The following is a 15,372-nucleotide window of genomic DNA, read 5'->3' as shown; positions in this document are numbered from 1 at the left end:
TGCTCAGTCTTTCTTACCTTAACTGGAGAAAATAAGTGAGAAAGTTCACATGCAGTGCTTTCTGCACTAGCAGTCAGATTTTTCTGAAAGTGGCAGACCCAGCTGGATACTTGATGCTGGCATGTCAAAATAATAATACAGGCAGAATCTCATTATAGCAAACTTGCTCAGATAAAAGAAAAAGCTCATTATATTAGGTCATTCATTTTATCAGGATTCTCAAAATGTAATTAACTTTTTGTATGATTTTTATTTGATAACACACTAATCTTTCAGGATTTTTTTGTTTACTTCTCCACCAGCAAAGTAGCAGGGTCATCCAAGTTGTTTTATTTGCCTTATAGCTGCAGGAAAACATCTTATTCTTAAACTGGTTTTCCTATCACCTATCAGACTTTCTTATCAGAGGCTTTAGTTACAGAATGCATGTCATGTTGCAGCATAACAGCGCCGTCAGACTAAGCTTGAATTTCTTTTCTTCTCAATGAAGATTCATTTTCACAACCAAAGTGTAATGGGAAAGCATCTGATAGAAAATCACCAATTAGTGCACATTAAAAATATTCTACTCACTGTACAATGAGAGGATTTTCTTGATTTCACCTGAACACCACTTGCTCACTTTCTCATACAGTACATTGGCTACTTCACCATAAGTTACTTTTTCCAAAATACTGTACCTATCACAGAAGGGGTTTAGCCAGCTGATAAAGGCTTGAAAGTCACTTTTTCCAAGGGATAATAATGCTGGTTTTAAAAGCTTTATCTTTAGTCACTCACAGGAATTTTCTGTGATCTAGTGTCTTGAAACCACATAAAAAGAGCCATTTGTACCAAGGAACAAAAGCCATTATCACTCCGTGTAGCACCTCACCTACAAGCTGCCGGAGTAGATATTCAACAGGTAGAGTCTCTTTCTCTACTACCAGCTCCTCCTTGGACCCTTCCTGTTCCAGAGATTCGTCTTGATCTTACAGCTTTTAAAAAAAGGCGACACTAGTGACCCCATCTTTCTCCAGCATTTTCATGAACTCTTTTCTGACTATCCTGGATTCTGTTCTGTATTTACAGATGGCTCCAAAGTCCCAAGTGGTGGCCCAGTTGCTGCGGTAGCAGTTCCGTCCTGCCAACCGTAATGGGCTCCTTCAGTCCGACTGGCGAATGGATGTTCTCTTTTCACAGCGGAACTTCACGCCATCTTGCTTGCCTTGCAGCATGTTCACCGCTCTTCGGAGCACAACTTTTAGATTATTTCAGACTCTCTTTCTGCCCTCCAAGCTCTCCTTTCCATTGTATTTGACCACCCTCTTGTGGAAGTGATGTGATTTCTTGATGTGAAAGTAGTTATTCATAATATACTGATTTATGCAGGGGTTCCCTTTGATGGACTTAGAGGGGAATTAAATTCTGTCTGAACCACACCAAGTTCTTGCATAAGGTCAGGATTTCTTTAGAATGCCAATGTAAAATATAGTATCATAATGAGGGAGAGCTAGGCCTGCTCATCCATGTAATGTTTTCAATGGGTTCTTGTTCTTGTGCGTAAATACACATCTTCCTAGATAAACATCGGGGTCAATGCTTCAGATTACATACATCAATTACATAAATTTAATATTATTGATGCAGGTAAGGATTGACCTCCATAAACATCACTTATTTTACTCACAAAATATCCACCTAGTATTGCTGATATTCAGTTTGGGGCAGAGGGGATTGAAAGTTGCACACAATGTGACGGTGAAATCCAACATGTCCTTAAAAACATAATCGCCTCAGTTTTAATGATAGGTGTGACAGGTGCACACAGTGGCTTGGCTGAAGGCAGGACCCCATGCAGTCTCCTAAGCTTTGTTGACTTCACCTGCTCTTGCTGGTTATCCTTTTTTCCTACCTCTTTCATGACTGCCTCTTTATATTATGCAATCTATAATTTACAACATTTAGCAGGGTGACAACTCTTTTTACAAGGGGGGTGCAGTATGGCCCATTGGTCCCATTCTCTCTGGAGCTACTCACTTTTAACTCTGTTCATACTCCAGTACTTTCATTCTCATATTGTGGCACGTTTGTGACACTAGTGTCGCTTGTACATAGCGATTTGTTCTTTCCTATTAAGTATAATGTCTCTAGCAGACACTTATAGAGATGCTGCTTTTCTGGGATATAGTCTTAGTTGCTGGTTCATTATAAAACAATAATTCCACAAAGAATCCTGATATTTAAAAAAAAAACTATTAGAATTGGTAATATTCCATCTGTGTATTAGATCCCCCTAATTACACATGCTGGGATCACACACTTACCATCCCAGTTCAACCTTTTGCATTCTCATCATTTTTCATGCTGAAAAATTCAGCTGAAAAATTCAGCTTTAAACTATCTAGCTAGTGATGTGCATCTGACCCTGGACTAAAGTAAGAAGCATTGCTCTCTGTTTGTTCTGCTTATTTCATTTTCACCATTATATGTCCATGTACAGGTGGATAAAGCAGGGCATGGCTATTGCATCTTAATGAAGCCATATTAGCCAGACAGCATGCATGAATGTAGAATGTCATAACAAAGAAGAGCTCAGCTAGTGAGAAAATGACTTTTTTTTTCTAGGGCTTTAACTCACAATCCTTACTAGACTCGGGTGCCGTGAAATGCTTCAGTCTTTTAACAGACCTAGAATTTTACAAAATTGTTGTCATTTTTAAAGGCTTTTTATGCCATTTCTTGAGACACTTGACACTTTTTAATAATGTTGACTTAGTCATTATGACATAGGAAAGATTCAAGCATAATATTAACGAAATAAATAAGAATATAAAAACCAACCTACATGAACAAATGTTTTTATTTCATTCAAATCCAGTGATACATTTTTGAGCATCAGGCACCAAAACTTTATATATTATTATCATGCTGGAGGTATATTGTTCATCTCTTAATGTAGGCATATTACCCCCATATAAACATATATCCTAGTCCACAGTACCCTAAATTAATGCATAACTTTGCACAGTTCCTTTTAACTTGTGTTCACTGGAATTGTTTTGCTCTAATGTTATTTGCTTCAGTTATATGTATGTTGCTACAGAGATAATGTGATCTTCATTCCTTATTGTCAGTACCTCCTCTACTCTCTTTATGTCAGAAGTTTGGAGGAAATTATACATTTTTTACAGGTAGTTTTGTATGTCTCAGTAGTGTATAGTAAGTGAACATCAGTGAAACCTGTTTTGTTACAGACTGGATACCTGTTTGTATTGTTGTATCATGGTCAACCCCCTCTTATTGATGTCAGACCAGTATTCAGTATTTTACCAGTACGCCTAAATGTTACAAATAACAAATGTTTCTCGGACTGCATATTATCACTGAAAGAAGAGCATGATTGATATTTTTAACTATTTCTGAATGTCTGGTTTGGTAAAATAGTAAGACGATCTTTAAATTCTGATGCAAACATCCCCTACTCCTTGGAGAAGCTGGATAATACCAAAATCGTTTTCTCCTAATATTTTTTTTTTAATATCTGCAAACCAGTTGTTTTTTTCGGACTCATGCTGTTGTATAAGCATCTCATAAGCCTGTCTGCAAAGTCTTGATGCAAGTAATTTCACTATATGTAACCAGTACTTAATGCACTTTACATATGTATACATATACAAAGGATGTCTTTCCACCTCGTCATACATCACATTTGAAGAATGGATAGGTACATCTGTGAGATATAGCAAAAGTGTGAATTTTTTACTGCATGATTACTTTTGCCTCAGCCCCAAATTTCAGCACTTTATGTCAGCATTTTGTTTAGAGCTTTTTAAATTTCTATTGTACATTTCCGTCCTTTCATAGCGGTCTGGTGGCGCAACGGTTAGCGCCTGTCACCAATACAGTGAAGGTTGGCTGCCCAGAGTTCATTTCTCGTCTCGGGCACGCTGTTCTTTCTCTGCATGTGGCATCTGTTTACAGGGCTAGCTGCCTTGCCGTAATATAGCCTCAGTTGCTGGCATGGCGTAAAACACCAATTCCCCCTCATCCTTTCATGCATAATTTGCCCCGTATCACATTCAAACTCATCTTAGTTGAGAATTACATTCCCTATATATTGGTACCAAGCTATTACTTTCACTTCCTTGTTTTCATTAAAACCACTGTTCATGTAATGAAAGATGACCCCATTTTCTGAAGACCATCATACTAGTTTTATCCAAGTTCAGTCAGTTTTACCCCCATGGGCATGGCTTCTCGTGCTGGTCGTGAACACTCAAAGTCTCATTGGCTGGGTGACTAAGCTGGCCTACCCCTTTTTCTTATCCTTTTCTTTTTCTCCTTTATCTGGCCCTTTTATCTATATTCTTTTTCTAAACAAACATCTCCCTGTTACACTACAGTTTTATCTTTCCTATCTTCTGTCTTCACTGGTCTCTCTCCTGCCTTCATTTTCTCATCATGCCTTTCTTTCAACACGGTTTTTCTCTGTGGCCTTCTTTAGGACCCCTGCTAAAACAAACCTGGGAAAATGAGTAAGAGAGGATGAATCTTCATATAGTGAGATTGAGGTGAGAGAGAGCATGAGAAAGAATGCTGAGGGGGCCTGGCCCTGTTTTCTTGTGGTAGAGGGTGCAGAGTCAACCAGGCACTCTCATCCTTTTCTACTTTCACAATAGCAAAAGGATTTAAAAACATTTCTCCCAACTTTTCCTCTATTAAACGTCTGGTCTCTGGAAATTGCATCGTCTAGCGCGCAAATCAGAAGGCAAGTGAAGCACTGCGCCGATAGGACAAAAAACACTTCATCGACCGACCCATAAAAGTAACACAGCACCAATCCCTCATCTCTTCAAACAGGGTCATTCTTTGCCCTGATCTTTCCATGATGTCAGAGTTTAACATCAAGGCAGAACTAGCATCCCAGGGAGTCTCAGCAGTGCAGAGTCATCCTGAAAGACAGGAAATCTATCCCTACAAATTTTTTTTCTTAACTTTCTGTTTGCCCAAAATACATGATTTCATTGCGGTTGGGTATTTGCAGGTCAAAGTCTCTCTGTTCATATCTTCACCATTGTGCTGCTTCAACTGTCAGTGTTATGGTCTTGGGGGTAGCTTTTGCAAGTCCCAAGCCCATTGCTTTTGCTGTGTACAGGCCATGCTGCAACTGATTTTCCTTAAGCACCAAATGTACTAACTGTGACGGGTCTCATGATGCTTCTTCCGGAGACTGCCTGAAGTGTGTATGCACGGAATATGGCTTCTCTTATGCCAATGCTCGATGTCACAGTGGGTGGCTTTTCCTTCCTACTCGACAGTCTTTGCAAGACAACCATCAACCTCTGTATCTATCCAGATGGATGTGACATGGGTCTCTTCTGAGGGTCCTCTCTTAGTCCGTCAGGCTATGCTTCCTCCTTGTACAGGCTGTGATGGCACCCAGTTATCAAAAACATCTCAAACCACACAAACACAAGCATCCCAGTCAAAGTATTCCTCTTCACCAGTCAGAAACACTGCACGCCAGCAACACAAAATCATTAAAGAACAAGAATGCCATATTGCAGACAGACAAAAACACAAAAACAAAACCAAAATCGCCAGAAAAACTCACGACTCAGCAGAAAAAATCTGAGGCTACCATAGCAGCACCATCAATTCCTGTTTCTAACCATTTTGCCTCTCTTGGCAAGCAGGGCTAAGCATCCCCTTCCCCATCACCCCATCCCCTGCCTACTTCTTCTCCCTCTGTTAGGCACTCTGCACCTTTCCCTCACAGAAAGAAAATGTCAGCAATCCTTCAGTGGAACTGTGGAGGGATCTGAGTCAACTTTGAAGAACTCCAATGCCTTTTCTCTTGATATAGCACTACAAGAGACCCTTGACTGACACTAGGGGGAAATTGTGAGGATCATTTTTTATGGAAATTGATTGGTGGCCAGCCCAGCACTGTTATTAGATTTTAACTGGGCATTATACGACAAACTGCACAGCAGCGATCACTTTTTGGTTTTAGGTTTTGATTTGTTGTGGCCTTTTGGGCCACAATTTTTTTTCACCAGCAAACAGCAGCAAAAAGATTTCTGTAACTTTGGGTAACAGCTGGATGCCATGCTTCCCTCTTTTACTTCCGTTGCTAATTTGTTGATAAAGAACCTCAGAAGTCTGAATAGACTTCCTTGCTTGACTCCTTTTAGGACATTTGAAGTCAGTGTCTACAGATTTTTCTGTGTACACATACACAGATTGGACTCTTCACAGTGCCTGGTACACTCTTCCATTTACACGATTTCTCATCAAAATGTTCCATAGTAATTTTCGATTAATTGAGTCGAAGGCGCATTCAAAACCATCGAAGGCCACATTATTTTTTTATGCTTTAAGAGATGTTTCTGCATAATAGTAAAAGGCACCTACTATCTACTACCTGTCTGAAGGCAACCTGTTGTTTTGTTACTTTTTTTCCACAACACATCTTGCTATCTTCCTATTTAATATGTTGCTTGTCATGTCTTCTAAACTCGGCACCTGCCCTAGCATTCAAGTCTCGATATAAAATTATATATACTTATTTGTTATATTGTGTAATACTTTTTCATCTAGCAAAAGAGTACCATCCTTATTGTCTGCCAAGTTATACAAAGGACTTCCTTCTGGTGCCACATAGCATGTTATCAACATGTCTTTGTCACAATTTACTGATTTTCTGTTCTCAACTGTATTGTTGCAGTTAGACCTGAGTTTGGTTGCAAACTGAGAAAAACGGCCTTTCATCAGAAAGAAAAGCTCAGTTGAAAATTAGCCTTGCCTAAATAATTTTTTTAGATGGGGCACTGAAATTTACATATTCTGGAAAAATAATTGAAAGATCAGTGTTTACTTCAACAATTGTCTCTGCCAAGCAAAAGATTTAAAGCAGTTTACAAATAAAATATCATGTGTTAACAAGCTTTCAACATTATAATTAAGAAAACTTAAAGACCTTGTCTGATGGGCAGATGTACCATCAGAGTTATAGACCCATGAAGTACTCTGCTTTCAATTACCTTTTTGTCAATGTTTTTGTCGTCCATGACATATACTATAATGTAACTGTTCCCCTGATTTTGTCTTCCACTTTCTTTCATCAGTGGCACTGCCATTGTCACCTATCAGCATAGCATTCACACACTGCAATATAAAAGGTATTTTGAGAGTCTTGCCACTTATCAGTGCAGTGGTATTGGAACATGTGACATTCACACAGCAGGACAAGGTGTGATTTCAAGCATCTAATGTAGCATCTTGGCTGTATATATTTTACTGCAGTGCTCGATGTGTCGCCCACATTACAGCACCTTCACCTGCAGCAGGAAGCTATCAGTATAATGCTTTATATATATATATGGCACCCAGCATTACAGTAAAAATGTGGACATACTACAATAGCAGGATGCATATAGCATCTTGTTACAGTAAGTGTTATGAAAGATTATGGCATCAGCCTCTACTGTTGATACTGAGATCTCTTGCTATATTTATGGGTTGTATACTGCACAATCTTGGGTTGTCTCAAGAGGTGGCATATAATGGATAGATCTACATTTATACTTAAATGGACTTGTACCAGCCGAATTCCTCGACATGTCCTCAGGATGTATATTCCCAACCATTCCCTCCATATTTCTGTGTCCTACAATGTGTTCCTTATTTCTTAATCTTCTACCCACTTTTTCCCTTTTTTAAAACTTATTTTTACTGAACCTTGTGTTTCAGGTTACCTAGATGAATGTATCCAGTTACCTGCATTGATTAGCAGAAAGTTTTGCCTTTAAATCATGCAAAACTTTCTTGGTGAGATGGTACCAGACTTGTGCAGACTTCATTATTATGGGCAGATTTCTTGAAAAGTTATACTTTATATATATTTTTTCCCATGGAATATTGAAAGAAAAAAGAACATTACTGTCAGGCTAGTAAAAATATGAACTCTCAATCTGGTTGCCATAATTTCACTGAGAGAGTTTTCCAAAACATTATTGCTGCAAGTGACTACATTACTGACCTACCTTCTGTTTTCTGTCTTCTCTGAACATGGCTGCGGGCTTACGGTGACACAGGCTTTTATGTCGATGTTTCAAATCCTAACACAAAAGGGTTGGATTGAAGTAATGCACGTTACGATGATCCAAACGGGACGGGTGGCACCATTAGTCGCCATTTATTTCATTTTCTACCACCTTTTTGTCACGCTGGTGAGTAGAGAGGTTGGCTATGCCTTCCTCGTCCTTTGTGAGGAGCTTCAAGCAGGTGGACAGAGTTAGACACTGCTTGTGTCCACAGTGATCTTGGAGGAGTGTTTTGTTTGCCATGTCTGTGACAAGGTGGTTCTCATCATGACAGTGGGATATAGCAAGAGCTGTGACCAGAGTGAGCAAGTCATGCACACATTTAATTATTACTGCATGCTTTTGACGGGGACCTTAGATGGGGCAATAATATTTGAAATCAAATGTATGTGTGCATGAGCTGCTCTCAGCATTGTCACAGAACAGTCTCAGACAAGGCGTTCACATGACTCTTCCTATTGATCCTGTGGAAGCTCTCCATTGTGTTTTCTTAGTTGATGTCAGTGCAGATGATTTATTTCTTATGTATCCTAGGCATAGTTCTTGTTATTGTCACACCATATGAAATGGTCCTGTGTATTATGGTAAGCTGTGCCCATGCTTCTCCACATTTTTATTTATCTGTGATTTGCCAAATATAGTTGTATCTCCTTACATATTTGAAGCAAGAGTTATAGTAATTGCTTTGTACAAATATATCAGAAACATGTTCATTGTCATTTTGCATATTTCTTAATATTTTGAGATTGCATGACTGAAGAGTTTGCTTATAACAAATTCATCTAGGATCATCATAGCCATACAATGATGTCAGGTATCCTATTTTTTTAACATCCTTTTATTTATGTGGAATGACCCACATTTTAGGCTCACTAAATAAATTTACTTGCCCCTCAATAACTTAATTTTCCAACAATAGTGCAATTTTATCCATAAGCATCAGCTTTTATGAGAAGTTCATATGGAAGATCAAGCTATGAAAATATTGTTAGAGACATATTTTTGCTTGCAGCAGTAAGAATACCCAGTGCACTTAATAAGTAGTGACACTATTATTGCAGGACATGTTGTTAAACATTCTTCTGATTTGAAATTATTGTTTAAATTGCAAATATACTCATCCAATTTGTATAGCTGTTTATCATCAGCACAAAGACTAAGGATTTGGGTTTTAATAAGTGTAGCCAAAGGTTGTTCCTTACCTTCTAGAGCAGACCTGGGCAAAGGCCAGCCCGCAGGCCAGATCCGGCCCGCCTCCTGTCTCTGACCGGCCCGCCCGCTGGCCCACCCGCCAGTATATATACTATATATACTATATATACAGTATTGGGTAAAACTGAGTTAACTATATTAGTCCGGCCCTCAAAAACCATCCCAATTTCTCATGCGGCCCCTTGGGAAAATTAATTGCCCACCCCTGTTCTAGAGTCTACACAGTTTTAGTTACCTCAGCATCAGGTTGAAAATGTCAACTGTACATAACAGTAAAGATCAAAACATTGGAGCATTTGTATGTTCTGTCACTCTGGGTGTAACTATTTAGAAAGTTATGTAGAGAAACATCAGAGGTATGCCAGGACTTTGAAGCAAATGGTAATTAAGTTTTTCTATACTAGTGCTGTCAAAAAACTGTTTTTGAACCCTTTTTAAAAATGGAAAGTTATTTGCTGAGGTCTTGTGAATCATTAGTGAAACCCGGCAATAAAAAATAATTTAGCGAAGTATTTGATGTGCTGTGTAAAGCATTAATATAAGTTAATAAATGTTAATCTAATAACCTTTTGTTGCAAAAATTTTACATGAAGGGCATTTTCTGGGATGGAACGTGTTTTTTAGTGGTGTAAATGTTGCCTTCCTTCATTTTCCCCCATAATATTTGTAGATGAACACAATTTTATTTTTATTTTCAAATGCATGTTCCATTGTTTTAATACAAAAATAGTTAATATTTTGACTTGCAATTAAAATTTAATAATTTCACTTATTTTGTATCTTTTACTTGTACATCTCATCATTTTTTTATTTCTCTTTATTAAAATGTGCTCCTTTGATTCAGTAAAGAAAGCAGTATGCTGGTGTTTGTCTAGCTTTTAAACTGAAACTTAATTATATTCCTATAATTAAAAACTCATTATCATCAGCAGCAGCATTACAGTGTGCATGACAAAGCCAACTACAGCATGATGTAGCTGTTTTTCCTTTAATTTCATTCTGCTGGTTTGTGTATAAAATGTGCCTTGTGTTTCACATTGACAGTTTAATTAAAAGACAGCAATTTACATGCTTATGTTGACAAGCTGAAAACAAACTGTAGCTGATGCTTATTGTGTATGCCCAATATGTCACTAATCTGGAGAAGCCTGGCACAGATGACAATAAGCATGGCTGACTGGCTTTGACCAGTGATTTGTCTTGTTTGGGTGTTTTACTTGCGTATAAACATTTCCATCCTTACTAGTTTTGGACCTGTATCTTTTATTGTTTATGTGCATGATTTTCATAATTTGAGAAGGATAATGCCATAACTTTTTGTAAAGAAGCTACTAGGGAAAAAAAGAAACATACATCAGGCTAATATGAATGTGAATATTTAGGTGATATTTAAGTTATATAAAGATATTGTATATGATATTTAGATTATATGGAGAAAATGGTTACAAAATTGGAGGTGCTTTGTCAATTACATCCTGGTTTCTGCAAATTGAGGGTTGCAACCATATTTCTTGTGGTCAGCGTAACACCTCTTCCCATATCATTGAAAGGGAAATTTTTGCAGATGATAGGGTTAACCTGTACCTAAAATCTAGTTGAATAACCTAGCTGTTAATGTGATAAAAAGATCACTTGCTTTTTTTTTTTAAGGGGGTCAAAATCTTAGTTTTTCTGATGTTGCCAAACTAGACTTGCTGTTATGGCGTATCATAGTAACAGGGCTTCTGCTTACGCAAAAAAATTGCGTACAGTACGCATTAAAAGTTCGGAGGACCCCTTCAATTTTCGTCAATGGGGTCCCCTTCAAATTTGGGCGAAGAACAGGGACCCCTTAAAAATCTGAAGAAGGGGTCCCTGGGACCCCAAAGAATTTAGCCTTAGCAGAAGCCCTGAGTAATATTTGGTTAAGCTCTCCTATTGGCTGAGACATTAGTGGGTGTCAAGGATCTCATAATTTGGAATTTAAATCATTCCATTTTCGTTCCCCCTCCTTTAAAAAAAAACTTGCAGCATATTGTGTGACAATAACTGGTAAAAGTTTTGAGCTTAAGCTTTGTGTTAGACTTGGGTTATTCTATACGGAACTTCATCTCATCTCATGTCATGTAAATATCACCACCAATCCTCTTACTGTAATAGGATCAGGATCATACTTGTTTCCCATTGGAAGATCACCAAGAGGTTGCCACCATACAAGGACAACCAACAAATATTTCTTACCACTGTATGAAATTTGTCAGAGTACATAATTTTTAAAGCATTTTATAAAGATAATCTTCAGACCAGCAACATGGTAATGCCAGAAAACCTACATTATATAGCTGACATAATGTAATGAATCACCCTGTTTTAAATTTCTCATAATTAAATTTTAACTTCCATTTTCTGTTTCAAAGAGTGTCTGCAAGTATCAGGCAGGAACTAATTAGTTCAGAATCTGAATGTCACAAGACTTGTATCATCATTCTTATTGTTCAGTCATAGCCTTTTAAGTAGCTTCTCCTCTGGATAGCTTTAGGGCCAATGATGGATGAATATAGTTTCCTTGTCTTCTGTCTCTGTGCAGCTTGCTGTCATCAGAAGTCTCCATAATACAACCTCTTTTTATGATTGTTCTCTCTTTATATCAGAAATAGTGTCACCAGGGGACAAGCCTTCAGGAGTAAGCACTTGATGCTTGCAGCCATAGTTTGTAGCCACCTGTCTTTACTCCCCCCTTCTCATGAGGGTAGGATATCTGGGGCTTGAGGCAAAAGGGTTTCTGATGATACAGAGGGCATGAATTTTGGATTCAGTGGATGCAAGTTCAGTGTGCTACACACAAGACTACAAATGAGCCAACATTCAAAAAGCAGAAGCACTAGCAAATGGATGACACCAAGACTGGCACTGAGTGCATGGATGAAGATAAAGAGCTGAAGTACCAGAATAATATGCTTGGTAATGCAAGATATTTCTTAAAGAGGTGGGTTTTGATCTGATTTAGTTTTATGCACAGAAACATTACTCTATCTTTTAGTTCATCTGACCAATATTAATAAAACATGTAGATGGTTTTAGAAGCTGAATTTACACATTTTGAGGGCAGAGGAGATATTTGAGATATATATATATAGAACATCTGACATTATACAAAACCTTTTATAGGTGTAAATTTTCAAACACATGTATATAAAGCAGTTTCAAGGAATAAGGAACCCTTTAGCCAGATTGGTCTGCTGTTCACATTCTTTGAACTACCTACCTTCGTGCAAATTAAGCTCTGATTTTAAGCCAGATATTGATAGTGCTGTAGAAGTTTATACGTCGCAGGATAACCCCAAGGAACATTTTACATCAGTTTTAAATGGTACTGCTGTAGCTACAATACCTTGGTTAGAGACAAGGTATAGAAAGTCCCAAGTTCCATAATGTGTAGAGCAATGAAGGGTGGCTTAACAAGCCCAGCACTTTACGTTACACTGCCCTATCCCAAACAGCACTATTTTATATAAACATAGCTGAGCACAATTTAGATTTAGATCTGTGCTATCAACTGATATTATTGCTATTAATTTGTTGAAGATTATCTGTCAATTTTAGGTAGTTTTGGAGTGGCCTCTTCTGACAACATTCAATGGCTGTCATTTGGGCTTTTCTTTCCCTTTGCTTGCTGTTTGTTTGTTTATTTGTCTCTATTCTCTGTCTCATTTTTATTTTCTTCACAGTTTCATGGGACTGGAAGATAATGTAGGATTGCATCTTAGGAAAGATTGTGAGAATGACTTGCATTGGCTTCTGATACAGTATCATGTTCTTCCTAAAGTTTCCCTGATCCTATAAACAGCTTGATATGCAGCCCTCTGCTTCTTGAGGAGTAACAAAAAATAAACAAAACAAAATCACAAACAGGTATATATACAAATGCAAACAGTCATTGTCCTTTAGTTGTAAAGCTTCAGAGTGCTTAGAGGGGATTCTTCCTGCTGTTGTCCACGTTATTGTAATGCTTATAGTGCATATAGCAAAGGTTTCTGCAATGTCATAAATTTGGTATAGTTTGTTAATGGCAGGCATACCTATTAGGAGTTTGGCACATTTGACAGCATAGACCTTTTCTTTGATGTGTTTATGAAATTTATGAATATGAGACTAGCAAATCCTTTGAGTCATTGAGCCACTGGCTCTGGGAGGTCTGAATGTTCAAGATTTGGATGGTTAATCTTATTATAATTTCTGCATACTGAGGCAGAGTGATCAAACATCACAATCTCTTGCAACAATTATTGTATGGCCAGACAGTTTGTTCTCTTGTACTGGATGCTTTCTGTTGCACAAGCCACAAACATGGAACCAAAATTTCCAGAAGCTCACACAAAACAATCACCTATCACTCCTTTAAAAACTTTGTGGAATCTAAATTTCTAGCTGATCCCTACAACTCTCCCCTGAATAAAATATACAATATTACAGACCCCTAGGACACAATCGCTGGCACAACCAATGTCTAATAATAGACAATAAGCATGTACCGCTGCGGACCAAATGTGTTAAACACAACATTAAACCCGCTTGGTTTGACCCAGATCTCCAGACTGTGATTAATGTAAGATACACTTAAAAAGAGGGGCCAAGAAGCTGAGTTCAAAAAATAAAGAAGCAATGTCGCCGCTATGAAACAAAGCAAGATGAGTAACTACTTTAGCAAGCTCATAGAATGCAAAAAACCCTAAACTGATCTGGAAAGCAAGCAATTAACCATTAAGTCAAGACAAACCAGGCCCACAATTAAATTACAATACCCACTAACATGCTGAACACATACTTTGCAGGAATTTCTACTAGGGTAGTCTTAAATGACAAGTCACAAGAAAACAAAGTAGACAAACTACAAAGCTTCTGTACATCAAAACAAATTGATACCGCTCTTTTCAGTCCCCCAATGAGTATATTGGAAATATATCAAGCCAAACTCAAAGATACTAACACCAGAGGGCCAGACAGCATTGACAACAAAATTCTAAAGCTCTCAGCATCGGCCTTTACTGAAACCCTGACCTAACTGTATCACCTCTGTATTGATATTTCCAACGTACCTTAAGCAAAAGTAATCCCAATACATAAATCAGGTGATCCAAGTGACCCTACAAACTATTGTCCATTCCCTACTATTTTCTTCCAATACCACTAGAACTTATCCAAAACTGAATATTCCCATCCCTAGAATAGACATTTTTACATCATCAAGTTTGAAATATTCAGGGAGTGTGCTGTGGAACAGCCTCCCTCTCCATCTCAAGCACCTGAACTGCTTTCGACACCATCTACTTAATACATTCAAGAAAATTAGAGGAGGCCTATAGAGATACCTCCCAACTAAAGGAATCCTTGTAAATGCGGTTTTCTTAACCACAACTTTTGTACATATTCACATTCCACTCTCCTTTGATACCTTACCTTATGTTTACTACTAATTATTCTCATAGTACTTAATTAGTTCAATTACTTAGTTTATTCTTTCCCCATATAAGGGCGGGGGCTAAATGGAAAAAAATCATTTCTTGCTTATTTTACCTATTTTTATTAAAGAATTGCCATTGTCATTGTCAACATAAGTTCTGATAGGTTCGGGTGCTCTGTAATTTAAAGTTGTGCAGCTATTGGCCTTGGTGTCTGATGTGTCTTACTAGCAACAGGTTTTGACAAGAGTGCCTCAGTAATGGCTGTTCTAAAGCTAGCAAGTTTTTCCTTGTTATTTTTCACATAGAAAGAATATCTGTTGTATTTTGATGGTTGATAATAGCACTTATGTCATATAGCTTTTGTTTGGTTGCATCATCAGTGTTGCTGGCATCAAACTCATGCCCTTTTATTTCAGTTTTGATTCTTCAACCAAAAATCAAATGTTTGTGTAGACTTTCAGTGGACATTTTACTATAGTTGTTTTCACAGTTTGTGCTGGATATCGCAGCAGGTGTAGAATGAATCGAATCTGTGTATGACTATGGAAAGTTGGATATTTTTGGGATTTGGTCAAGGAAGTTAATGAAAACATTTCCTATGTCTCTTCTCCAATGTTGTTTAAGAGAAA

General features: G+C 37.8%; 1 protein-coding gene across 4 annotated transcripts in view; it reads left to right on the top strand.

Annotated features, from left to right (window-relative positions):
• Positions 1-15,372, top strand: part of LOC112555404 (sodium leak channel non-selective protein-like) — a 102,007-nt gene that overhangs the window by 42,979 nt on the left and 43,656 nt on the right. For 2 of the 4 annotated variants that reach the window (XM_025223781.1, XM_025223779.1), the window contains one exon: positions 8,082-8,216. The exons of the other annotated variants lie outside the window; for them this stretch is intronic. In XM_025223781.1, the coding sequence (XP_025079566.1) occupies positions 8,082-8,216 (135 nt within the window). The remainder of the gene's footprint in view (positions 1-8,081; positions 8,217-15,372) is intronic. 4 annotated transcript variants of the gene reach the window in all.

The sequence above is a fragment of the Pomacea canaliculata genome, linkage group LG14, assembly GCF_003073045.1.
Source record: "Pomacea canaliculata isolate SZHN2017 linkage group LG14, ASM307304v1, whole genome shotgun sequence".
Classification (NCBI taxonomy): Eukaryota; Metazoa; Mollusca; class Gastropoda; order Architaenioglossa; family Ampullariidae; genus Pomacea; species Pomacea canaliculata.
The sequence above is the reverse complement of the archived record's forward strand: the minus strand, read 5'-3'. Positions and strand labels throughout refer to the sequence as shown.